Source organism: Cebus imitator, unplaced genomic scaffold (assembly GCF_001604975.1).
Source record: "Cebus imitator isolate Cc_AM_T3 unplaced genomic scaffold, Cebus_imitator-1.0 Scaffold277, whole genome shotgun sequence".
NCBI lineage: Eukaryota > Metazoa > Chordata > Mammalia > Primates > Cebidae > Cebus > Cebus imitator.
In genome coordinates, this window is record NW_016107592.1 from 2409970 (window position 1) to 2435971 (window position 26002).

The window sequence follows — 26002 nt, forward strand, 5'->3', positions numbered from 1 at the left end:
AGGCAATTCTCCTGCCTCAACCTCCTGAGTAGCTGGGATTACAGGCACGCGCCACCATGCCCAGCTAATTTTTTGTATTTTTAGTAGAGACGGGGTTTCACCATGTTGACCAGGATGGTCTGGATCTCTTGACCTCGTGATCCACCCGCCTCGGCCTCCCAAAGTGCTGAGATTACAGGCTTGAGCCACCGCGCCCGGCGCCCCTTCCTTATTGTTTGTTTTTCTATAAAAGCAAAATAACAGTGCTTGTACCTTTTTGAAACTACGAATTTCTTTTATATTGTTGAACGCCTAATAGCTACCACATTGCCTGGTTAACTGCATTCATCCTATAATAAAAGGAATTTTAACACCTGCTAGAGGATTAGAACAGCTTTACACATTGTAAATATATATAAAATTACATTTCTCAGTAAGAGGCATTTTTTTTCAGGGAAAGTGTTTTTCAATATGTATTTTTAGATTTGCTTTGCTACAATCAGTTCTTAATAGTAGTTACATAATTTCACAATGTAATATATCACTTGTATAACTAAATATATTTTTGAGGAGTAGTGGGGTTAGGAGAAAGATCAAATGATTACATAATCTGAAAAAAATGTTTCCTTCAGATTCAGATGAAGAGATATTTGTAAGTAAGAAGTTGAAAAACAGGAAGGTTCTACAAGACAGTGATTCTGAAACAGAGGACACAAATGCCTCTCCAGAGAAAACTACCTATGACACTGCTGAGGAGGAAAATAAAGAGAATTTATATGCTGGGAAAAATACAAAAATCAAAAGGATTTACAAAACTCTGGCAGACAGTGATGAAAGTTACATGGAGAAGTCTTTGTATCAGGAAAATCTTGAAGCTCAAGTGAAACCTTGTTTAGAGCTGAGTCTTCATTCTGGAAACTCTATGGACTTTACCACTGACAGAAAGAGTTCCAAAAAGCAGACACATGATAAAGAAGGAACTGCAGGAAAAGCAAAAGTAAAATCAAAAAGAAGACTTGAGAAAGAGGAGAGAAAAATGGAAAAAATTAGACAGCTAAAAAAGAAGGAAACAAAAAATCAGGTACATTTTAAAGAATAATTTGCTATTGCTTGGATAGATTAACATTTTAGAAGAGGTTGCTGTTAGTACTTGAGGTTGTTTCTACTCTCCAAATATTGCTTTGAATTGGCTATTTTGTGTTGAGAATAGGGTATGTGATTTAAAATAACTGGCCTTGGCCAGGTGCAGTGGCACATGCTTCTAATCCCAGCACTTTGGGAGGCCGAGGCCACAGGTTCATTTAAGCCCAGGAGTTCAAGACCAGTCTAGGCAATAGCGTGAGATCCTGCCTCTACAAAAAATTTAAAAATTAGCTGGGTGTGGTGGCTGTAGACTCAGCTACTTGGTAGGTTGAGATAGAAGAATCACTTGAGCCCAGGAGGTTGAGGCTGCAATGAGCTATAATTGTACCGTTGCACTCCAGCTTGGGTGACAGAGTGAGACTTTGTCTCCCGTTGCACTCCAGCTTGGGTGACAGAGTGAGACTTTGTCGCAAACAACAACAAAAACTTATTGGTCTTATTCTGTATTTTGGATATATAGAGGACATTTCCAAATAAATAGGTTTCTGATTTTCTTTATGAGCCCATGGAGTAATTCTTTGCTGCTTCTGATCTGACGGAAGTTAACTTTGAAAGAAGGCTTTTTTATGCATCTATCAGTCAGAAGTCTTGTTTGCTAACTAGAAAAACCAGCCTCGAATTTATGAACTAATTGCTTAATAAGTATTTGATTTTTCTTTAAAAAAAAAAAAAAAAAAAGTTGATTAAGTTAGTTTTGGACAGTTGCATAAAATCACCACTTGGACTTCAAAGGATAACTGTGAATTAGGAACCAGTGAGAATGTTCTAGATTTTATATGCTTGTCTGCTGATGAAACATGGGCTTTTTCTGGCCTGATCCAAACTGCTATATGATGTTGTGAAATAGTGGATTTTGAAATGATCAGATTATATTTTTTGCTTATATGTTACCTAGGAAGATGATGTAGAACAGCCATTTAATGACAGTAGCTGTCTTCTTGTGGATAAAGACCTTTTTGAAACTGGGTTGGAGGATGAAAATAACTCTCCATTGGAAGATGAAGAATCATTAGAATCAATAAGAGCAGCTGTGAAAAACAAAGTAAAAAAGCACAAGGCAAGTAAAACATGATTGCAGTAAGAGTTAACCAACTGTTTCTGACCTTTGCTTTATTTTTAATTTACTGTCGTAACCTTAATTTTTTTTTTTAACTGAAGAAAAACGTGTCAATTGATTTAAGTTTTTCAGCTGTTAATTTTGGAAACTTGCAGTACAAGTGATAGACATGCTAACTTCTTTGGAAACTAGCACTTTGTTATTACCCTTTTAGGAATGTTGAAAAAAAAAAAAGTAAGATACTTGATGGTGTAGTAAGATGCAGGTAAATAATAGGGAAGAGAGATAAATTTTGCAATCCTATGACCTTTGAGAAATAAACTCTATAGGGTTTCAGGAAGGGTATCAAAGAGAGGCATCAGTCAAAACATTGTTGTCCCAAGTGTTTGGAAGCAAAATTTTTCTTCCTAAGATTTTCTTTAGCTTCTTGGGAGTCATTATCCCTCTTTAGGGAAAGATGTAAGCAGAGTTAAAAGAAATAAGGGTCCAAACTCCATTTGAGATATCTAATTTGTTTTCCAAGCATAATAGAAGGTTGTGTGTTTAATAATTTCTATTTGATGATTATTGATTTATTAATGTAGCATGATGTGTTGTTGGACTACAAAAGTGTCTTTAACTAAAGCATCCTCTTATTTGAATTTTGTTTTTGTCTTAATAATCAACCTGCCATTTCTTTTAGAAAAAAGAACCATCTTTGGGGAGTGGGGTCCATTCATTTGAGGAAGAAAGCGAGTTATCAAAAGGAACCATGAGGAAGGTGAGGTAAAGCCCTGTATATTAGTCACATTGATCTCTACACAGGAGATTATCGGCTTCTCAGGGATAAATATTTTATTTGGTCTATCATGTTTTTCTGTTACCCATCATATTGCTTTGAACATAGTAGGAACACAAATATGAAATGGATTGAACGAATTCTCTGAGACTTGGGAATAAGTGAGTTCCTTGAGTTTATACTGCATTTAGGCTTACTTGTGCTTACTATTTCCTCTCCTCTTTTCTTGGAGAGAGCAAACTCTTGAGAGATGAATATCTATCTTTCTGGATATTCATATAATTAATGTAGTCTCACTGTTTGTTTTCTTTAAGGAAAGAAAGGCAGCCAAGTTAAGTAAAGAAGCATTAAAACAACTGCATAGTGAGACTCAGCGCCTTATTCGAGGTAATGCAACTCAGTAAACTTTGAGGGAAAGTCACAGTATTTCTTTGTAAGCTCAACTTGGAGACTTATTTTTTTTAACACTTCTAATGTGAACTCAGGTTATAATACCAAGTTTAGAATTGATGTTGGTGAATGGCCATTGTTCTAAAGCCCTTTGGAACATTGGTATAAACTAAAGAAATTTTCAGAACTGTAGGGGAAGTAAGGAAGACTTTTTTTTTTTTTTTTTGAGATGGAGTCTAGCACCGTTGCCCAGGCTGTACTGCAGTGGCACCATCTCAGCTCACTGCAATCTCTGCCTCCTGGGTTCAGGCAATTCTCCTGCCTCAGCCTCCCGAGTAGCTGGGACTACAAGCATGCACCACCACGCCCAGCTAATTTTTTTGTATTTTTAGTAGAAACAGGGTTTCACCATGTTGGCCAGGATGGTCTCAATCTCCTGACCTTGTGATCATCCCACCTCGGCCTCCCAAAGTGCTGGGATTACAGGTGTGAGCCACCGTACCCAGCCAGAGGAAATTTTTTAATGGTTGTCTGTGGACTGATTGTGTCAGGATTCTTTTGAGAGGTAGTAATCCCCCCTTATTCGCAGTTTTGGTTACCTGTGGTCAGCCATGGACCATGGAATTTAAAAATATCATCCCTTTGTCCAGTGTATCATGCTCTATATGCTACCTGCCTGTTAGTTAGTAGCCCTCTCAGTCATCAGATCAAAAAAACACTGGTTCGGTACTATCTGCAGTTTCAGTCATCCACTGCAGATCTTGGAATGTATGCCTGTGGATAAGGGGGAGCTACTGTATATATCTTTTTAGGCCCCATAGAGATTCTGATTCACTAGATTTGAAATGGGATCCAAGAATCTGTATCTGTAAAACACTTCCTGGATCATTTTGATTTCACAGCTAGGTTTAAAAGCCACTGGTCTTTAAGGAGTTCTTTTGTACTTAGCTCTTGCCTTTGTTCAAGGGAGTTTTCTATTTCTAGTGATGGCTTTGGTTATTATGTTTGGTGAACTGAATATGTAGTGACATCTTAGAATATACGGTATATAGATTTGTTTGTTTTATTTCCTCTTATAGAGTCTGCACTTAATCTTCCATATCATATGCCTGAGAATAAAACCATTCACGATTTCTTCAAACGTAAACCCCGGCCCACTTGCCAGGGAAATGCCATGGCACTATTGAAGTAAGAACCCTCTTTCCTTATGATTATAATTTTCATGAACTTTCAGTTTTGTAGCAAACATATGGGATAAAAAGTTCAGATTTCTCACTCCCTTAAAACTGATTTATTATATGCTAAGGGATGAGAAGGTTTCACATTTAGGATAATTTTCAACTCCAGCTCATTTTCTCTTCTCTAGGTCATCTAAATATCAGTCAAGCCATCACAAAGAAATCATAGACACTGCAAATACTACTGAAATGAACAGTGATCACCATAGTAAAGGTTCTGAGCAGACAACAGGTGCAGAAAATGAAGTGGAAATTAACGCACTCCCCGTGGCTTCAAAGGAAAATTGGATCACTACTGGATCAGATGAGTCTTGCAGGAAGGATTTGGTAGAAAATGAAGAGCGAGAAATTCAAGAGAAACGGAAGCAGAGTGACATTAGATCTTCACCTGGGAACAGCTCAGTGTTGCAACAGGAATCCAACTTCCTTGGGAACAATCACAGTGAGGAATGTCAGGTTGGAGGGCTTGTAGCATTTGAACCTCATGTCCTGGAGGGCGAAGGCCTCCCAAAACCAAAAGAAACAGATGAGAAAGTGGAAGAGCCTGGGCAGCAAAGAAAATCATCAGCAGTTGTGCCCCCTGAAAAAGTGAGATGGTTTACTCTGGACAGACTTAAGCAACTGGGAGTAGATGTTTCCATTAAACCACGGCTAGGTGCTGATGAAGATTCTTTTGTGATACTTGATGAACCTGAAACCAAAAGAGGTAATCCTTTAAATTGTGGGGAGCCTCCCTGGAGTGATTATCCTGGCTGCTTTTGATTGTTGGCCACTGTTGAGGACAGAGAACACAGGAGAAACCAATAACCACATGTGATCTTACCCTACATTTGTTCCAGATATGGGCAGAGTCCCTTATAGAGAAATTTGGCAGGGCATGTAAAAGTAAATGAGTACAGTGAATTTGAACAGTTAGACAGAAAACATTAGAAATAGACTTTGAGGTGTGGTTTAAGTAGTAGGAGTGACTGCATAAAGGTGGAGAAGGCTAGGGGCTGAAAGTGTGTGAGGTGTAAAGAGAAAACTTTGGAGGTTGTGAGAGCTAGGGGGTAAATGGGGCATAGCCTGTCACTTTGAGGGATTTTAAGAGTATTAGAGTGGCAGATGCTGCTGTGCATTGTCATGAGGGCCAGCCCAGGGCTGTTAGGTTAAGTTGTTTGGATAAAAGTGTTACAGGTGATAGGCCTGGCTCCTGTGTAAGAATCCCAACTGCACAGTCCTGGATTTTAGCAGCGTACAATGAAAAGTGTTGAGACAAGTTGGGGAGAGCTAGGGAAGGAGCAGTTTTTAGAGCTGTTTTTAAGGAGTGAGGAAAGGATTTAGGATTAATAGGGTTGGATAAGTTTTCTTTAGTGAGTTTATACAATGACTTAGTTAGAATAGCAAAACCTGGTATCCAGAGGTGAAAGTAGCAACCACATCCTGGAAAGAGAGATGTTGTTTGGTAGATGGGGTTGGGGTTGGGGCTTGGGAAATTAACTGGATACGGTTGGCAGGGAGAGTGTGTGTATGCTGGCAAAAGATTATAACAGATGGGGAAGAAATTTGGGCTTTGGAAGGGGATACATGATACCCCTTTGAGTATAGATGCTGAAGAAGCAGGAAGGTGAATTAAAAAGCCATGTTGCAATAGATGGGTGATAACAGGCTTACACCTTTTAAAGCCTGTCGTGGAATGGGGTACTGGGGCTGGGCAGGGTAAGGGTGGTTAGGTTTTAAGGGGATGATGAGGGGCGAGTGACTTGTAGCAACAGATGGGAAGGCAGTGTTTGACACCCTAGGATTAAGGTGGGGGACATAAGGGGAGCTATTGAGGGAGGTATGGGTTCAGGGAAGAGGGAGGCAATGAGGTGTGGCCGTAGCCCAGGAATAGTTAAGGAGGCAGACAATTTTGCTAGGATATCTTGGCCTAATGGGAACTGGACAAGTGGGGATGATTAGGAAAGAATTTGGAAGGAGTGCTGGCCTAACTGACACCAGACTTGGGGAGTTTTGAGAGGACTGGAGGCCTTGCTGTCAATTCCCACAACAGTTATGGAGACCAAGGAGGTAGGACCTTGAAAAGAAGGCATCGTGGAGTGGGTGGCCTCTGTGTTGATTAAGAAGGGGATGGACTTACCCTCCACCGTAAGAGTTACCCAAAATTCAGTGTCCGTGATGGTCCAGGGGGCTTCTGAGATACTTGGGCAGCATTAGTCTTTAGCTGCCAAGCTGAGGATTGGAGCTTCAGGAGCTCTGGGAGCAGCGACGTGAGTTGGAAAGTCGACTTTCTGTGGGGGCCCTGCACAGATGGGGCAGGGCTTAGGAGGAATCCCAGGCTGTGGGCATTACTTGGTCCAGTGGCCAGGTTTCCCACACTTGAAGCAAGGTCCAGGAGGGGCGGCTGGATGTGCTGCAGTCTGGGTGCTTTGAAGTCTTTGTGAGCCGGTGGTATGGCTGGGATTTGTCTTATGGCAGAGGCAAGCATCTGTAGTTCTAAGATGCGCTGCTGCTGGGCAGATTTTTCCCTATTATCAAACGCCTTGAAGGTGAGGTTGCTTAATTCCTGTTGTGGGATTTGAGGGCCAGATTTTAATTTCTGTACGTTTTTGTAATGTTAGGGGCTGATTGGATGATAAAATGCATATTAAGCATTTTTTAGGGGTGTGAGTAGAAGTAAGGATGACATTTAAGTTACTCCAGGTGAGATTATAGGACTGGGTTAAGTATTGGAGGATTTGATGAAAAGGAGCCTAACCAGTGGCCAATTTGGGAAAAGTTGGGCAAAGAGAAAGGAATGTGCACCCTACCTATGCCTTTGGCTCCAGCCACCTGTGGAAGGAGGAATTGTTGGGGAAGGGCAGAGGAGGTAGCCACGGGACTAAACTATAAGCTGGGCCGAGTATGAGGTAGGGAGGTGACAGGAGAGGCATAAGGAAGTGGGTTGTGGGCAGAGGAAAAGGAGGAAGGCTTTGGGGGTGACGTTAGGTCCTGGATTAGGGCCTGGTTTGGACAGGTGGGGAGGAGAAAGTTTGGAAGCGTTGATGGACAAGGAGGATTTTGGCTTACTGGCAGAGGAAGGAGGGGCAAATGGAAGGGAAGAGAAGGAGTAGGGATTAGGGAGGGACTGGTGTGTAAAAAAATGCCTGGACATAGGGAATTTCAGACCATTTGCCCGTGTTGTGACAAATTGTCTAAATCTTGTAAAATAGAGGGGTCGAAGGTGCCATATTTTGGCCAGTTGGAGCGGTTTTTTAACTTGTATCGTGGCCATGCAGTATTTCAGAAAATGATGAGACGTTTGAGTTTTTAGGTCAGGAGACAGTTGAAGAGGCTTGAGGTTTTTTAGAACACAGGCCAGCAGAGAGGAGGGAGGGATAGAGGATGGACGATTGCCCATGGTTCTGGAAAGGCAGCAGAGACAAGGAAAATGGGCAACAACCCACCCGCTTTTGTCTTTCCCTTTCCACTTCCTCCCCATGAAACCAAAAGGGGGAGGAAGTGGAAAGGAAAAGACAAAAGAATGGGAAAGCAAAAAAGAGAAACTGCTTACCAAAATAGCTTGTGGTGCGCGTCTGTGGGCAGGTCTGATGACCCCAGGTTGGTGGGTAGATCTCTTCATGGAGGGAGCACAAGAACAGGGATGGGCGTTTGATCTCCTATCGGAGTTCCCCTGTCCTGGGTTTCGGCACCAAATATTAAAAATGTGGGCTTTGAATGAAGAGACCCCCTCCCCCAAACAGGCTTTGTGTGAGCAACATGGCTGTTTATTCACCTTGGTGGAGGTGGGCTAAGGCGGAAAAGGGCATTAGCAAAGGGCAGTGGGATAGGAGTTGGTTTTATAGGTTTAGGGTGGGCAGTGGAATGTTACAGAGTAAGAATCAGTTACAGTGGTGGGGGTAGGGGCAAGGAGTATACATTACCATAAGTTCAGTTACAATGGCGGGTGGGATATGAGTGTTATAATTACAGTTAAAATGGCAAAGTTGGGTGAGGAGCTTGTCTGGGGAAGCTCCGCTGGGCCACTAGGGACAATGGCGAATGCAGGTGGGGGGTGTGAGACGATTAGCTGAGGCAAGCAGGACTTCAGACTTTCAGGCTCCAGGCTTGCATATGGAGACCTGACAAGAGGGTCACTTGAGCCCAGGAGTTTAAGGTCATCCTGGGCAGGATATGAAAGCCCATCTAAGAAAGAAAAGAAAAGAAAAAGAGAGAGAAAGAGGAGGGATGGAAGGAGAGAGAGAGAGAGAGAGAAAGCAAGCAAGCAAAGACTTGGTTGTGGGTTATGTGAAGATTTGTTGAAATAATGCATGCAAATGGATAAAGAAGCACTCAAAAAGTGGTTGCTGCTTCTACTATTAGTGAAGTGGCTCACATCAAGACTTTTTTTTTTTCTTTTGAGATCGAGTTTTACTCACTCTTGTCACCCAGGCTGGAGTGCAATGCTGCGATCTCAGCTTACTGCAACCTCCACCTCCTGGGTTCAAGCAATTCTCCTGCCTGAGCCTCTTAAGTAGCTGGGATTACAGGCCCCCGCCACTATACCCAGCTAATTTTTGTATTTTTAGTAGAGGCAGGGTTTTACCATGTTGACCAGGGTGGTCTCGAACTCCTGACCTCAGGTGATCTGTCTGCTTTGGCCTCCCAAAGTGCTGGGATTACAGGCGTGAGCCACCTCACCTGGCCAAGACTCATTAAACCAGGTGCAGTCAGTGGCTTATGCCTGTAATCCTAGCACTTTGGGAGGCTGAGGTGGGTGGATCACTTGAGCCCATGAATATACATATATATATATTCTCTTTCATTAAACAGTTTATTGTTGTCAGGTGCTAGGTCAGCCACTATATCTGGTGTGTAAAATATGCTCAGTGAATCTGTTAATTGAATGGGTTGACTTTGGAGTTGGAGAGGATAGAAAGAACATCTTGTCTCAGAGAAAAAAAACACACACACAAGATTCTCTTTCATTAAACAGCTTATTGGCAGGTGCTATGTCAGTCACTATATCTGGTATGTAAAATATGCTCAGTGAGTCTGTTAACTGAATGGGTTGACTTTGGAAACGGAGAGAAAGAAAGAGCTCTGCATGGTGTGTAATGGGAAGATGTGAAAGTCAGCTTGACCAGGCCTGGAGGTTGTGTTGGCAGAGTTAGCAGAACTAGCGTAGCTTCATTAGCAAAGAAGAGTGAGAGTAAGCTGTTGTCTGGAACATTGAGGGAGAGATTTTGTTATATGAGACTAAAAGTTACCTAAACAATCCTAGACTGATAGGAAAGGGAGAGGCCTTTTTTGAGTACCAACTAAATTAGACACTGGTACATTCTTTATTGGTTATTAGTTGTCTTTCTTAATTCTTATAGCCCCAGGTATTATTTTGCAAAATGAAGAGACTGAGGCTCAGAGAGGTTAGGTAATTTTTCCAACATTATATTTGGCTTATAAAGGGACCTAACACAGTGCCTGGCACATGTTAAGCACTTACTTTTTTAACTTGGAACATATTTTCCTTTAGAAATAATTGACATGGGTCAGGCGCGGTGGCTCAAACGCCTGTAATCCCAGCACTTTGGGAGGCCGAGGTGGGCAGATCACAAGGTCAGGAGTTCAAGACCAGCATGGCCAACATGGTGAAACCCCATCTCTACTAAAAATACAAAAATTAGCTGGGCATGGTGGTGTGTGCCTGTAATCCCAGCTACTCTGGAGGCTGAGGCAAGAGAATTGCTTGAACCGGGACCTGAGAGACAGAGGTTGCAGTGAGCCAAGATTGCACCACTGCTCTGCAGCCTGGGCCACAGAGCAAGACTCCATCTCAAAAAAAAAAAAAAAAAAAATTAGTCAGGCATGGTGGCGCACACCTGCAGTCCCAGCTACTTGGGAGGCTGAGGCAGAAGAATCGCTTGAACCTCGGCGGCAGAGATTACAGTGAGCCTAGATTGCACCACTGCACTCCAGCCTGGGTGACAGAGTAAGATTCCATCTCAGGAAGAAAGAAAAAAAGAGAGAGAGAGAAAGAAAAGAAAGAAAGAAAAATAATTGATATGAAATTTGAGTTTTCAGACCAGCCATAATATACATGAAGTTAGAATCAATATTCATTCATTCATGCAATAAACTTTTATTTAGCACTGTGTTGGGTGCTGTGTATACAGGTAAAACACTCCCTGCTCTCGAAGAAATTAAAGTGTAATAGGAGTGATAGGCAGGCAAACAGACCATTATAATACTGGATGGTTAGTGCTATGATCAAGGTATGTAGTTGAGGGTGCATTGGGAAGCTAGAGGAAGGGTACCTTACTTGGAGCCTAGAAATCAGGGAAGTTTCTGAAAGGAGCTCAGTAGAGATACTAAGGCAGAGGGGTGAGGGAGGGCTTTTTTGGTGGAGGAGTTGGACCTGCGAATGTCAGAGACAATAGAAAGCACAGGGTGTTCTGGCTGACTGAAGTGAAGATAGCAAGGACATTGGTCATCAAAGCCCAGACAATTCAGGATTTTTATGCCATGCTTGGAGCTTGGACTTTAGCTCTTTATAAGTAGAGGACCATTGAAAGGTTTTCAGCAAAGGAAATGTTCAGTCAGATACTCATTTTAGGAAGTTAAATCTGGTAACTGGTGTGCTGGATGCATTGGAAGGGGTTAAAAACAGTGGGAACAGCTCAGTTTCCTTACCTCATATAGAATAAGGTTTCCATGAGAAAATGCATATAAATTTAAATTTTGTGATATCAGAAATATATTACTTTTGTTGCTTGCAATAGCATATGGAATAATTTCTACCTCTAATTCCTCTGCTTTCTGGTCAAGAGCAATGTGAATGAGAGCAGTTCTCATGCTGCTGGTAGAGACAAACTAGGGCAGAGACTTTTCACTTAAGAAAGAAAATGAGAGGTGATGGACTAATGGAGACTAACGGAGGGAGAGGAACTTGAACAGGAATTTTAGGATGAAGACAGTGATGGTTGTGTCATGTAATAAAGGCCAAAGAAAGTGGTTGATCCAATGGGTTGGGGGAGGAAGAGCTTTGAGGATCCTAGCTTTCTCCAGTTATGAAATGAAGGTACCTCTTGCCTCACTGCTATTTTAAGTCACAGGTAATCTTCCCACCCAACCATTTCGTTTACTCTAGAGGCACCCATAATAACCTGCCTATTTCTGTTCCCTTTTCCCTGCCACCACCTGTTGCTTTCAACTTTACTAAACCACTGCAAAATAGGCAGACTTAACAGCTTGTCTCTCTACTCTTTTTTTTGCCATGTAAACATACCATCCTTTAGAGTTGGGTTTTTGCTGCTGATAATGTTGGGGACCTCAGGATAAAAAGATTTCTTTCATTTTTCTCTTTTTCTAGTAAGACCTTCTAGGGGGAAAAAAAATCTAGATGCTAGTTACAAAAATACTGAAGCATGATTTGAGTGCATTTTCAAAAATTAACCAAAGTTTCATGCTTAATAGTCCCAGCACTTTGGGAAACTGAGGTGGGAAGATTGCTTTGAGGCCAGGCGTTTGGGACTAGCTTGGGCAACATAGCGAGTTCTTGTCTCTACAAAAAAATTAAAAAGCCAGGTGTGGTGACATGCACCTGTAGTCCTAGCTACTTGGGAGGCTGAGGTAGAAGGAATGCTTAAACCCAGGAGGTCAAGTTTGCAGTGAGCTGTGACTGCACCATTGCACTCCAGCCTGAGCAATAGAGCAAGACCCTGTCTCTAAAAAGAAAAATGAAAAGTGGCTGGGTATGATGGCTCACACCTGTAACCCTAGAACTTTGGGAGGCTGAGGAGAGTGGATCACTTCAGTCTTGGAGTTCAAGACCAGCCTGGGCAACATGGTGAAACCCCGTCCCTACTAAAAATACAAAAAAATTAGCTGGCCATGGTAGAGCTCCCCTGTAATCCCAGCTACTCAGGAGGCTGAGGCAGGAGAATCACTTGAACCTGGGAGATGGAGGTTGCAGTGAGCTGAGATCACATCACTGCACTCCAGTCTGGGCAACAGAATGAGACTCCGTCTCAAAACAAAAACAAACAACAACAAATAGGGAATTTTAAAAAGGAGACTAAAACCCATGGAAAATTAAGCCCTTGAATAGTTGAGATATGTAGTATTTTTTCCCTACCAGTTTAATACTTTTAAAGAGTTTTTAAAGAATGTTCAAGAGAATTGCACATATTTGGAAATTTCAGGTATAAATTTCTGTCTTAAAAGTCTGATTTTTGAAATATTGAGGAAGAATTGTTGGAACAGTCCATTAGTTTGGGTTAAGGTGTATGAATTTGACTCAAGAGTTAATAGCAAGGGATTTTTTATTTCTTTGTGTTTGTGGTTTTCCTCATCATTGTTCAGCTAAAAAAAAACTTAGCTAATAAGTCTTAAAGGAAAGAGTTCTGAGCATGGCAAACTGACACACTGGTTGGTGTTTGGGTTTAGAACTGGAAGCCTTGAAGCAGCGTTTCTGGAAGCATGCTAATCCAGCAGCCAAACCCAGGGCTGGTCATACAGTGAATGTGAACGTCATAGTGAAAGACGTGGGCACTGATGGAAAGGAAGAGCTAAAAGCAGATGTGGTATCTGTGACTTTGGCACCTAAGAAGCTGGAAGGAGCAAGCCACACAAAACCAGGTATTTGAGCCCACAGGTTTTGTTTTTTGGTTTTTGCTTTGTATTCTAGCAGATCTTCATGGCTATTGAAAACCTTATAATGAAAAGTTATAGAATATTTTTCCTTCGAGACTTTGGACAGGAGTATCTCTGGCATGATTCACGTGTAGCACACCTAGAGGTGCGGGGTGGACAAGCTGGCTTTATTTTTTAAAATATCATTTGTCTTATAAAAAATAATATCCATTATAGAAAAATATATAGAATAAACAAAAAACTTAATCTATCAGAGACAGGTTCTATAACCATATTGTGTATCCTTTTAAACTCTCTTCTTTGCACATATGTATATGTATTTAAACAAAAACAAACAAAACAGGGCCGGGTGCAGTGGCTCACACCTGTAATCCTAGAACTTTGGAAGGCCAAAGCAGGAGGATCACTTGAGCTCAGGAGTTGGAGACCAACCTGGGCAACATGGTGAGCCCTCATCTCTACCAAAAAAAAAAATTATCCAGGCATGGTGGCATGCACGTGTGGCCCCAGATACTTGGGAGGCTGAGACGGGAGGATAAATTGAGCCAGGAGGTTGAGGTTGCAATGAATCATGATTGTGGCACTGCACTCCAGCCTAGGCGACAGAGAGAGACCCTGTCTCAAAAAACCCAAAACAAAACAACTCACCTAATAATGTGATCATAACATGCATTCTGCTTTGTAATCTGCTTTTTGTTTTAAAACTGTATTAAGGACAGCTCTCACCCCCACCTTGAAATCATAAGTAATGTATCACATGGAAAACAGTTTTAAACACTGAAAAAAAAGGTATTAAATGAAAAATTAGTCTTCCCAAAGATAACTATTAACAATTTCTTGTGTGTCCTTATAGGAGTATTTTATCCATGTACCATTTTTTGTGAATGTGTGTAGCATTGAACATTTACTTCCTGTCACACATTGCTCTAGGTGCTTTATATGTTTTATCTCATTTAATCCTTACAACGCTATGAGGTAAATAACATTAGTATCTTTATTTTGTATATGAAGAAACTGATATGCAGAGCACTTAAGCCATTTGCTCAAGTTTACACAGCTAATAAATGATAGGACCAGTGGTCTAATCCAGACCACCCAACTCCAGAGCTCAGATCTACCTTATGTTGTTTTTGAGGCTTTTTTTAAATGGCCACATAATATTCCATTGAATGAATACAACATGACTCATTAAACCATACTCCTATTGATGGATGTCTTATTTGTTCCAGTTTTTGCTGTTGCATTCCAGTGTTGCATGATAGTATCAGATATATGTTAGTATATTAGTTGCAAAATTCCTTACAGTAGAATTGTTGTTATATATATCACATTCTGATGTATGTCATCCATAATGGTTTCAGAATGGTTCTACCACTCTGAATCACAGTGTATGAGTTCCTGTTTCCTCTTGTTAATAATAGGTATTATCAAACCTAATTTTTGCCGAACATGTTGAAAATGGTATCTCATTATTTTGATCTGTAGCTCTTTAATTAGCAGTGAGGTTAAGCATTACTTTTAATTTGTTATCAACAATATATGTTTATTTTTCTGTGCACTGCCAGTTCATATCATTTACCCATTTTACTCTTGAGTTGTTTCTTTTTTCTTTAACATAGGTAAATTTATGTGTTTTTCTTCATGGCTTTTGAGTCACAGACTTTTGAAGCTCCACTCCCTAACCCCCTTTTTTCTCTTTTGAACAACAATTTTATAATCCCTGAGTGGTATACTATCCCAGGGAGCAGAAGTTCTCTTTGATACTTCAATTCATAATCCTCATGTGTTCAAATAGCAAAAAAGCCCAGAATACTAAGGTCTCAGATTTTCCTTTTGGGATGTGACTAGCATACTTCTGGAGGTGCCTGAAATGCATACTTAATTGTTGTATTATGACTAGAGCATTTCTACATATTTCTGTTCAGGTGAAAAGCTTCAGGTGCTAAAAGCTAAACTGCAAGAGGCAATGAAACTCCGAAGGTTTGAGGAACGCCAGAAGCGCCAAGCACTATTTAAATTAGATAATGAAGATGGGTTTGAGGAAGAAGCGGAGGAAGAGGAAGAAATGACAGATGAGTCTGAGGAAGATGGAGAAGATGAGGTAGAGGAAGAAGAGGAAGAACTAGAGGAAGAGGAGGAGAAAGAAGAGGAAGAAGAAGGAAATCAGGAGGTTTCTGGCAATTATGTTGTTTTGTTACTTGGTCATGGTGAATATGAAAGAAAAAGTCAGATTTGAATAAGAGTATAATAAGCATGTTCAATTGTATAAGAGGTTTTGGAGCATGGCAAGGATAACTACCTCATATATGCCTAAATCTTAGTACATTCAGTTCTGTCAGTACCATTGAATATCTTTAGATGTTCAGTACCATTGAATATCATTATTATATATCAATACAGGTATTCAATGGTACTGACAGAATACCATTGGCTTGGCTTCCACCTGTTTGTTCATATGTTTTAATATAATAATGCTAATATTAAAAATGGAAATTTTATCTTTGTTGTTTATTTAGGTTTCTCTATCAGATTAAAAAGCAGTCTTAACCTTGGCCAGATTGAGGTCTAGAGTAAATTCTCAAGGAGGCAGAGGTCTTTCTGAGTTATTTTCATTCTTTGTTGAAGAAGGCATTTGTAGAAGAGCCTCTTGCCCTTATTCCATAGTATCGTTTTCTGCCTCGGGAAGACAGATGATGATAACGATTGTTAAGTATTAAAAAGCTTTCCTTTTTGGGTCTTGTGCAGTGACTCACACCTGTAATCCCAGCACTTTGGGAGGCTGAGGTGGGCAGATCATCTGAGGTCAGGAGTTTGAGAACAACCTGGCCAACATGGTGAAGCTCCATTTCTACTAAAAATACAAAAATTAACTGGGTGTGGTGACACACACCTGTAGTCCCAGCTACTCGGGAGACTGAGGCAGGAGAATTGCTTGAACTTGGGCAGTGAAGGTTACAGTGAGCCGAGATTGTGCCACTGCATTCTAGCCTGAGTGACAGAGTGAGACTCATCTCAAAAAAAGAGGGGGGAAAAGGCTTTCCTTTTTGTATGCTGGGATCACTTGAGTTAATTTTTTTTTTTAATTTATGTTTATTTATTTATTTTTTTAAGAGAAGAGGATCTCACTATGTTGACCAGGCTGGTCTTGAACTCCTGGCCTCAAGCGTTCCTCCCATTGTTGTGACCTCCCAGAGTGCTGAGCCACCACGCCCAGCAACTTGAGTTAATATTTAATTTGGGGTAAAGGAGAAAGAAAGCAATGGCTGAACTGTAGAGCCTATCCCAGTCTGTGCTTTGTTTGTGATCAGTAGTTAGCCTGCAAACTGATTGTTTAACCTCTTACTGCATCAATAAAATGATAATGCAGTTGTCCTTCATAATCTTAGCAATTTCTGGAGGATAAAAGTTAAAAAGCAATACAAACAAGTTCTAGAAGTATCAGGGAAAATTATGTTGATAACGGTCATATGGAACTTCCTTCAAGTTGACCTTTTTGAATTTAAGATGTGACCTGTAACCAAGCAGCCATATTTCAGGCTAACAGTTTATTTGCTTTTAAATTTTTTTGACTTGTATTATTTTGTTTTGTGGTGGCATGACTGGTAAAGATTGCAGAGTTCCTTCTTAGTAGTGAAGAAATAGAAACCAAAGATGAAAAAGAAATGGATAAAGACAATAATGATGGCAGTAGTGAAGTTGGCAAGTCAGTTGGCTTCCTCTCTGTTCCCAAGTCTCTCTCATCAGATTCTACTTTACTTCTATTTAAGGACAGCTCTTCCAAGATGGGGTAAGTGATTCTCTCTAAAAAAATATAAAATTGCCTTGGATTTGTCCCTCCTGTAAAAAGTAAGAAAAGATACTGAACCAATTTACCTTCTTATTTTGCAGTTACTTTCCTGCTGAAGAAAAATCAGAAACAGATGAAAACTCAGGCAAACGGCCTAACAAACTGGGTAAGTAAGTAGTGATTCTTGTGCAGAACTTGACATTTCTTTTGTCCCTCAGCTTTGATATTTAGGGACTGCAGTACTGTAAGTTTCCTTTTTTTTTTTTTTTTTAATCTGGTCACTTCCCAGTCTCTCATGTGGCAATTAAAGCGGTTTATGAATTAGAATATTTTTCTTGGTCTATTTTTTGAAAACTTGCGGTTTATTTATAGTAGGCCATGGCACATAATGTCCTTAGTGAATATGTGTTGATTGAGTGAGCAATGAAATATTTCTGTATGTAGATCAAAGGAAGACGTATAATTGGATAATGAAGAGTGTGATTATAGGCATTAGGCAGGATAGGAGAAAGAAGAGAACTTTTGGCCGGGTACAGTGGGTCACATCTGTAATGCCAGCACTTTGGGAGGCTGAGGCCAAGCTGGATCACAAGGTCAGGAGATTGAGACCATCCTGTCTAAGACAGTGAAACCCTGTCTGTACCAAAAGTACAAAAAATTAGCCGGGCATGGTGGCATGTGCCCATTGTCCCAGCTACTTGGGAGGCTGAGGCAGGAGAATCGCTTGAACCCAGGAGGTGGAGGTTTCAGTGAGCACTACTGCACTCCAGCCTGAAAGACGGAGCAACACTCCGTCTCCAAAAAAAAAAAAAGAAGAGCCGGGCGCGGTGGCTCACGCCTATAATCCCAGCACTTTGGGAGGCCGAGGCGGGTGGATCACGAGGTCAAGAGATCGAGACCATCCTGGTCAACATGGTGAAACCCCGTCTCTACTAAAAATACAAAAAGAAAATAGCTGGGCATGGTGGCACGTGCCTGTAGTCCTGGCTACTCGGGAGGCTGAGGCAGGAGAATTGCCTGAACCCAGGAGGCGGAGGTTGCGGTGAGCCAAGATCGCGCCATTGCACTCTAGCCTGGGTAACAAGAGCAAAACTCCGTCTCAAAAAAAAAAAAAAAAAAGAAGAGAACTTTCAAATGTCACTGCTCAGAGTAATAAGCGCTGATTACATAATGCTATCTTAGTACCATAATTTACCTTTAACTTAATGTTTTGGAACATATAACTCTAGGGGTTTGCCTATGAATTTTATCTGACAGTTTCATCCTCAACTCTTTTTCCTAAACAAATCCACCTTATTTCTGTAATCATGCACTTAAAAGGTGTTTCTCTTTCTTTAGATGAGGATGATTCATGTTCATTGCTAACAAAGGAGAGCAGCCACAATAGCAGCTTTGAGCTGATTGGCTCCACGATTCCATCCTATCAGCCTTGCAACAGACAAACAGGCCGTGGGACCAGTTTTTTACCTACAGCAGGAGGATTCAGATCTCCTTCCCCTGGGCTATTTCGAGCCAGTTTGGTCAGCTCAGCTTCTAAGGTAAGATGGTAATGGTTTTTCTAATCTCCTCCTCTCTTTGCTTCCCACATTGCTAAATAAAGTGTGTCCCAGCCAACCAACTCCCACCACATTGGTACTGAGCTTATGTGTGTTCAGTTTAAAAAATCCACCCTCTTTGTGTATTAAAAACAAGCTTCATCCAGTATTCTTACTTTCTTGGAGGTATTTTTCTTTATGCTTCTGATGGCTGTGTATTGTCCTCCTCAACTGCAATTGCTGGAGAGTAGATTGAATTTTGCAAATAGCAACTTCTGTTGTTGTCATGACAATGAATGACATTTGTAAAATGTTGTGTTATTGTTTGTTTTTGTTTGGGTACCAGAGTTCAGGGAAACTGTCTGAGCCTTCACTTCCCATAGAGGATTCCCAGGATCTGTATAACGCCTCCCCAGAACCTAAGACACTTTTCCTAGGAGCAGGAGACTTCCAGTTCTGTTTAGAAGATGACACTCAGAGCCAACTGTTGGATGCAGATGGGTAGGTAGTTTTGTGTTTCTGTGGGTGGGAATAGTGCTGGGTACTGCTTCATTTTGTTTAAAAATAAGTGAGCTTCTGTCACTCCATCTGTGCTTTCTCTTCTGAGAAAGAGAAGGTGTACAGACCATTAGTATTACATTCTGTAAGTTTGAGCAAAGTCTGTCCAGAGAATAAAACATAAATAGCTCTTGCTGACATTCTGGTCTTTCAGTTTCTGTCTTGTTTGAAATGCATAGATCTTGTATTGTAAGGTCATCACATTTCCCTGTATCCATCCTGCTATTTTATTGTTGGATACGATTGAGAATTCACAGACTGGTGACACATTACAGGATATAATGCCAAGCCCTGCTCTAGCATCCTCTGAAGCTAAAAGTTATTCTTAACACTTTACCTTTTGAGTAATATTTTATTCTTTCACAAAACTTTTCCCTCCCTCTTTAGATTAACAAAGCCTAAAGTTTGAATCTTTTGCTTTCTGGTTTGAGATTCAGCTTTTAACTGGTATTGGAAATGAGTTTAGTGGTTTTTCACCCCCTACTTTGCCATTTCTCTAAGGAATATTTATACTATGTATTGTGCACATTGGCTTGTAGGTTCTTAAATGTTAGAAACCACAGGGATCAGTACCAAGCTTTGAAGCCTCAATTGCCATTGGCCAGTATGGATGAGAATGCCATGGATGCCAACATGGATGAGCTGTTGGATTTGTGTACTGGAAAGTTTACGTCTCAGGCTGAAAAACAGCTACACAGGAAGAGTGACAAGAAAGAGAACATGGAGGAACTTCTGAACCTTTGTTCAGGAAAATTCACTTCTCAGGGTAAATATCCAACAGAGAGCATCAGGCTTACCACACCCAGGTATCCGTGTCCTTTAAAAGAATTCCCTAGCCAGGTGCTGTGGCTCATACCTGTAATCCTAGAACTTTGGGAGGCTGAGTTGGGTGGATTGCTTGAGCTCAGAAGTTTGAGACCAGCCTGGGCAACATGGCAAATCCACGTCTCTGGAAAAAAAAAAGAAATTAGCCGGGCATGGCAGCATGTGCCTGTGGTCCCAGCTACTTGGGAGGCTAAGGTGGGAGGAGCTCTTGAACCCAGAAGTTGGAGGTTGCAGTGAGCTGAGATCACAGCACTGCACTCCAGCCTGGGTGACAGAGACCCTGCCTAAAAATAAAAAAGAAAAGAAGCCCCTTACCCTCAGATGAAAAGTTCACAGAAAACAGGGCTGTGACAGAATCTTGTATATAAATTGAATTCACTGCTTAGCGCCCTGACATTTAGAACTCTTACTTTCTTAGCGTGGTAAAGTATCAACTTAAGACTGTTTTAGCTTTGCCCATATGATACGTCATTTATGATTAACATATGTTAAAAGTTTAGAACAGTGTCTGATGTATAATAAATTTCATATAAATGTTAATTTATTTCCTGTCTCCTGCCCTCAATGCACACACCTGGTAGATAGAACATAAGCTCTATGAGACCTGGGATAGTTGTTTGTTCATTACTGTATCCCTGGTGGCTTGGCACATATGGCAAATAGTAAGTACTAAATTAGGATTTTTTGAATGAATAGACGGTAGGCTCTTCTTGGCAAGCTTACCTTAGAACTGTATCGAGCTGGCATGACTTTCGATGGCTGGGAAAAGAGTATAAAGCTGTCATTCCTTGGTGACACATCTTATCCTTGTTGTGTTGTAGATGCCTCTACTCTGGGCTCATCAGAATTAAATAAACAGGAGAAGGAGAGCAGCATGGGTGATCCAATGGAAGAAGCACTTGCTCTTTGCTCAGGCTCTTTTCCAACAGACAGGTAAGTCTCAGATTGCTGGGAACTTGGGAAGGCCTGGCCTTTTGATAAAATCTTGAGGTCAGGTTCTCTGAGGTTAGCAATAACTGATCATCTTAAGGGGTTTGTACCTTTTCTGAGAATCTTGCAATGGATTTGAGTATCATATATGCCTAGTAAACAAATTATAATGCTTTCATGGGGAACAAGGTAAAAAAGGCAAGAATATGAAAGATATTTAACGTCATTAATAATTAGAAAAATGCCAGTCGAAACCACAGTGATACACCCATTAAGATGACTTTTATCAAAAAAAAAAAAACCAAAAAGTGTAAGAATGTGGAAAAATTGGAAACCTTGTGTATTATTGGTGAGAAGGTAAAATAGTGCAGCGGCTAGGGAAAGTTGCATGAAGGCTCTTCAAAAATTAAAAATAGAGACAGCTGCGGTGGCTCACACCTGTAATCCCAGCACTTTGGCAGGCCAAGGCAGGTGGACACCTGAGATCAGGAGTTCGAGATCAGCCTGACCAACATGGTGAAACCCTGTTTCTACTAAATATAAAAAATTAGCTGGGCATGGTGGTACATACCTGTAATCCTAGCTACTTGGAGGCTGAGGTAGGAGAATTGCTTGAACCCAGGAGGCAGAGGTTGCAGTGAGCCGAGATTGTGCCATTACACTCCAACCTGGGCAACAAGAGCAAAACTCAGTCTAAAAAAAAAAAAAAAAAAATAGAATGACCATATGATCCAGCAATTTCACTTTTTAGTCTATGCCCCAAAAAAGTAAAAGTGAGACTTGAATAGATATTTGCATCCTATGTTCAAAGCAGCATTATTCACAGTAAGTAGTCAAAACATGGAAGCAGCCTATGTCTGTTGACAGATGAATGGGTAAACAAAATGTGGTATATACATGCAATGGAATATTCAACCTTGAAATGGAAATTCTGGCTGGGCATGGTGGTTTACACCTGTAATCCCAGCACTTTGGGAGGCTAAGGTGGGTGCATCACTTGAGCCTAGTAGTTTGAGACCAGCCTGGACAATATGGCAAAACTCTATCCCTACAAAAAATACTAAAATTAGCTGGGCATTCAGGGGTCGGGGTGAGAGCCTGGGAGGTCAATGCTGCAGTGAGCCATGATTGCGCCACTTCTGGGCAACAGAGCAAGATCCTGTCTCAAAAAAAAAGGAAATTCTGACACTTACTACAACATGGATGAACCTTAGGATGTTTGCTAAGAGAAATAAGCCAGTCACCAAAAGACAAATACTGTATGAGTTCACTTACATGAGATACTTAGTCAGATGCATAGAGACAGAAAGTAGAATGGTGATTGCCAGGGACTGAGACTATGGGGAAATGGAGAGTTTAATGGGTATAGAGTTTTAGTTTTGCAAGGTGAAAAGAGTTCTGGAGATTGCTTAACAATGTGAATGTACTTAACACTACTGAACTATATACTGTATATTTTACCACAACTGAAAATTTAAAAAATTTTTCCCCTGTTTCTTGAAGAGATCATTGATGCTAGTAAAAGTTTTAAATTTTGCTGGGCAAGGTGGCTCATACCTGTAATCCCAGTACTTTGGGAGACCAAGGCAAGCAGATTGCTTGAGCCCAGGAATTCAAGATGTACCTGGGCAACATAGTGAAATCTGTCTCTACAAAAATTAGCTGAGCATGGTGGCTTGGACCTCTAGTCCCAGCTACTTGGGAGGCTGATGTGGGAGGATCACTTGAACCCTGGAGATGGAGGTTGCAGTGAGCTGAGATGGTGCCACTATACTCCAGCTGGGGTAACAGACCAAGAGTATCTCAGGAAAAAAAAAAAAAAAAAAAACACACACACACAATTTTTTTTTAATTCCTAACTTGTCTGATTACTTGTAGTTTGCTTTAAACAACTTATTTATTGATTCATTGATTTGCATTTTAGGGAAGAAGAAGATGAGGAGGAGGAATTTGGAGACTTTCGGCTTGTTTCAAATGATAATGAGTTTGATAGTGATGAGGTAAGTATGAAGGGAACAAAGTAATCATAACTGAGCTTCATGTATTGCTGCACTTGGGTGTTTTTTTCCCTCAGTTCTTAAGAATTCTAAGTTTAGCATCTTATAAGAAACAATTTTCTAGAATTTTTGGTGTTTGGGCAGATGTTTATAAATCCTGTTTTTGTTGAGGACACATTTTATTCTGCATAATTTGGAAGTGATGCTGATTTTGTAGGATGAACACAGTGACTCTGGTAATGAAGATCTGGCACTAGAAGACCATGAAGATGATGATGAAGAAGAACTCCTGAAGCGATCTGAGAAGTTGAAAAGGCAAATGTAGGTGCCATTACTATGTCCATTCCTTAAGCTGTATTTAAAAGTTAATCACTAGGCTGGCCGTGGTGGCTCGAGCCTGTAATCCCAGCACTTTGAATGGGTAAACAAAATGAGGTATATATATGCAATGGGTATTCAACCTTAAAATGGAAATTCTGGCTGGGCACGGTGGCTCATACCAGTAATCCCAGCACTTTGGGAAGCTGAGATGGGTGGATCACCTGAGGTCAGGAGGTCAAGACCAGCCTAGCCAGCATGGTGAAACCCCATCTCTACTAAAAATATAAAAATTAGCTGGGCATGATGGTGGGCACCTGTAGTCCCAGCTACTTGGAAGGCTGAGGCAGGGAGAATTGCTTGAACCTGGGAGGCAGAGGTTGCAATGAGCCGAGATTATGCCATTGCACACCAGCCTGAACAACAAAGCGAGACTGTCTCAAAAAAAAAAAAAAAAAAAAAAAAAATTGATCACTTAATATGTACTATATGCTAATAACTGTACTTTACAGGCATTAACATATATTATCTTAGCCCAGGTGCAGTGGCTCACGCCTGTAATCCCAACACTTTGGGAGGCCAAGGAGGGCATATCACTCGAGGTCAGGAGTCTGAGATCAGGGTAACCAGCATGGTGAAACCCTGTCTCTACTAAAAATACAAAAATTAGCTGGGTGTGGTGGCGGGCGCCTTAGTGCCAGCTACTTGGGAGGTGGAGGTTGCAGTTAGCCTTGTTGCACTCCAGCCTGGGTGACAGAGCAAGACTCTATCTAAAAAAAAAAAAAAAAATTATCTTATGAGTGGGTACTGTTATTCCCTTCATTTTACAGTTGAAGGTACCGAGCCTTAGAATGATTAAATTTACCCAAGGTCACATAGCTGGAAGGTAGCAGAGCCTGGATTCAACTTAGATTAGGTGAAATTTCCCCTAAGAGTTGAGTTGTAGTTTGCCACCTTTTAACTTAAACCTTCCTACCTCAGCTTCCCAAGTAGCTAGGACTACAGGCATGTGTCACCACATATAGCTAATTCTTTTTATTTTTTGTAGAGACAGGGCCTTGGTTTGTTCCCAGGCTGGTCTTAAATTCCTGGCCTCAAGTGATCCTCCTGCCTTGGCTTCCCAAAGTCTGGGATTACAGGCATGAGCCACCAGGCCCAGCTTATTTTTTTAATGATTTGTTGTTCTGGTCATGAAAGTAAAATATTTATTTTAGGATATTTAAAAGAATACAAGCTGGGCACGGTGGCTCACACCTATAATCTCAGCACTTTGGGAGGCTGAGGTGGGTGGATCACCTGAGGTCAGGAGTCTGATACCAGCCTGGCTAACATGGCAAGACCCTGTCTCTACTAAAAATACAAAATTAGCTGGGTGTGGTAGTGGGCACCTGTAAAATTCCAGCTATTTAGGAGGCATGGCTGGAGAATTGCTTGAAAGTGGGAGGTGGAGGTTGCAGTGAGTTGAGATTAGGTCATTGCATTCCAGTCTGGGCGACAAGAGAGAAACTCCATCCCCCCACCCAAAAGAAAAGAATACAGAAATATATAAATAAAAAGTTATCTGTATCCACCATCCAGGATATAAATGAAAGTTAGTGCTGGGCCAGGTGCCTCACGCCTCTAATCCCAGCATTTTAGAAAGCCAAGGCAGGCGGATCACAAGGTCAAGAGATCGAGATCATCCTGGCCAATATGGTAAAACCCTGTCTCTACTAAAAAATACAAAAATTAGCTGGGTGCAATGGTGCACGCCTATAGTCTCAGCTATTCGGGAGGCTGAGGCAGGAGAATCGCTTCAACCGAGGAGGTGGAGATTGCAGTGAGCCGAGATGGCGCACCACTGCACTCCAGCCTGGCGGCAGAATGAGACTGTCTCAAAAAAAAAAAAAAAGTTAGTTCCTCTTAATCTTTTTATGCATATATTTTTGTATAGTTGAGATTTATACACTTTTTATATGTATAATTTTGCATCTTGCTTTTTTCCCTACTTAGCATATCCAGAAACATTTTCCTATGATGTTAAAAAAAGTTTTATAAAGACAATTCTAATAGGTATTTAATGTTATATTGTATACGAATGACTTGGAATTCACATATAGGACATTGTATTGATCCCTGTTAGATTTATATGGTTGCTTTTATCCCATCATTTCATTCTATTAAGATTCATTTTGGGTTTTCATTTGTCACCTGTCAGATTAACTCTCATACAGCTTTAGGTCATCCATAGATTTTTCTAAGGTAGTAGTTCTTAACTGCAGAGCTCTTTATTCAAATAAAATCTTATAAAGAATGACAGATAAAAGTTGCACTGTTCAAAGACGGTAAGTGGGAAGTTTCGGAAACCTAGTGTCTAGTGGCCCCTGAAGGAATTTTCCAGGAACCCTAAGATTTTGAAGAATTTAGCTTTAAGAAAATACAGTATAGGCTGGGCACGGTGGCTCATGCCTGTAATCTCAGCACTTTGGGAGGCTGAGGTGGACAGATCACCTGAGGTCAGGAGACCAAGACCACCATGGCCAACATGGTGAAATGCTGTCTCTACTTTAAAAAAAAAAAAAGAAAAACAAGGCCAGGCACAGTGGCTCATGCCTGTAATCCCAACACTTTGGAGGCCGAGGTGAGCAGGTCACCTGAGGTCAGGAGTTCAAGACCAGCCTGACCCACATGGAGAAACCGTGTCTCTACTAAAAATACAAAATTAGCCAGGCGTGGTGGCGCATGCTAATCCTAGCTACTCGGGAAGCTGAGGTAGAAGAATCGCTTGAATCCGGAAGGTGGACGTTGCAGTGAGCCGAGATTGCACCATTGTACTCCAGCCTGGGCAACAAGAGTGAAAGAAACTCTGTCTCAAAAA

At 41.1% G+C, this 26002-nt stretch overlaps 1 protein-coding gene across 1 annotated transcript in view; it reads left to right on the forward strand.

Moving 5' to 3' along the window:
* Positions 1-26002, forward strand: part of CLSPN (claspin) — a 35374-nt gene that overhangs the window by 4681 nt on the left and 4691 nt on the right. The window contains exons 3-18 of the mRNA XM_017501090.2: positions 612-1060; positions 2018-2179; positions 2862-2939; positions 3272-3344; positions 4427-4535; positions 4714-5291; positions 12989-13180; positions 15121-15365; positions 16804-16982; positions 17084-17148; positions 18321-18520; positions 18864-19018; positions 19615-19841; positions 20722-20833; positions 22755-22830; positions 23045-23148. Of these exons, the coding sequence (XP_017356579.1) occupies positions 612-1060; positions 2018-2179; positions 2862-2939; positions 3272-3344; positions 4427-4535; positions 4714-5291; positions 12989-13180; positions 15121-15365; positions 16804-16982; positions 17084-17148; positions 18321-18520; positions 18864-19018; positions 19615-19841; positions 20722-20833; positions 22755-22830; positions 23045-23148 (3004 nt within the window). The remainder of the gene's footprint in view (positions 1-611; positions 1061-2017; positions 2180-2861; positions 2940-3271; positions 3345-4426; positions 4536-4713; positions 5292-12988; positions 13181-15120; positions 15366-16803; positions 16983-17083; positions 17149-18320; positions 18521-18863; positions 19019-19614; positions 19842-20721; positions 20834-22754; positions 22831-23044; positions 23149-26002) is intronic.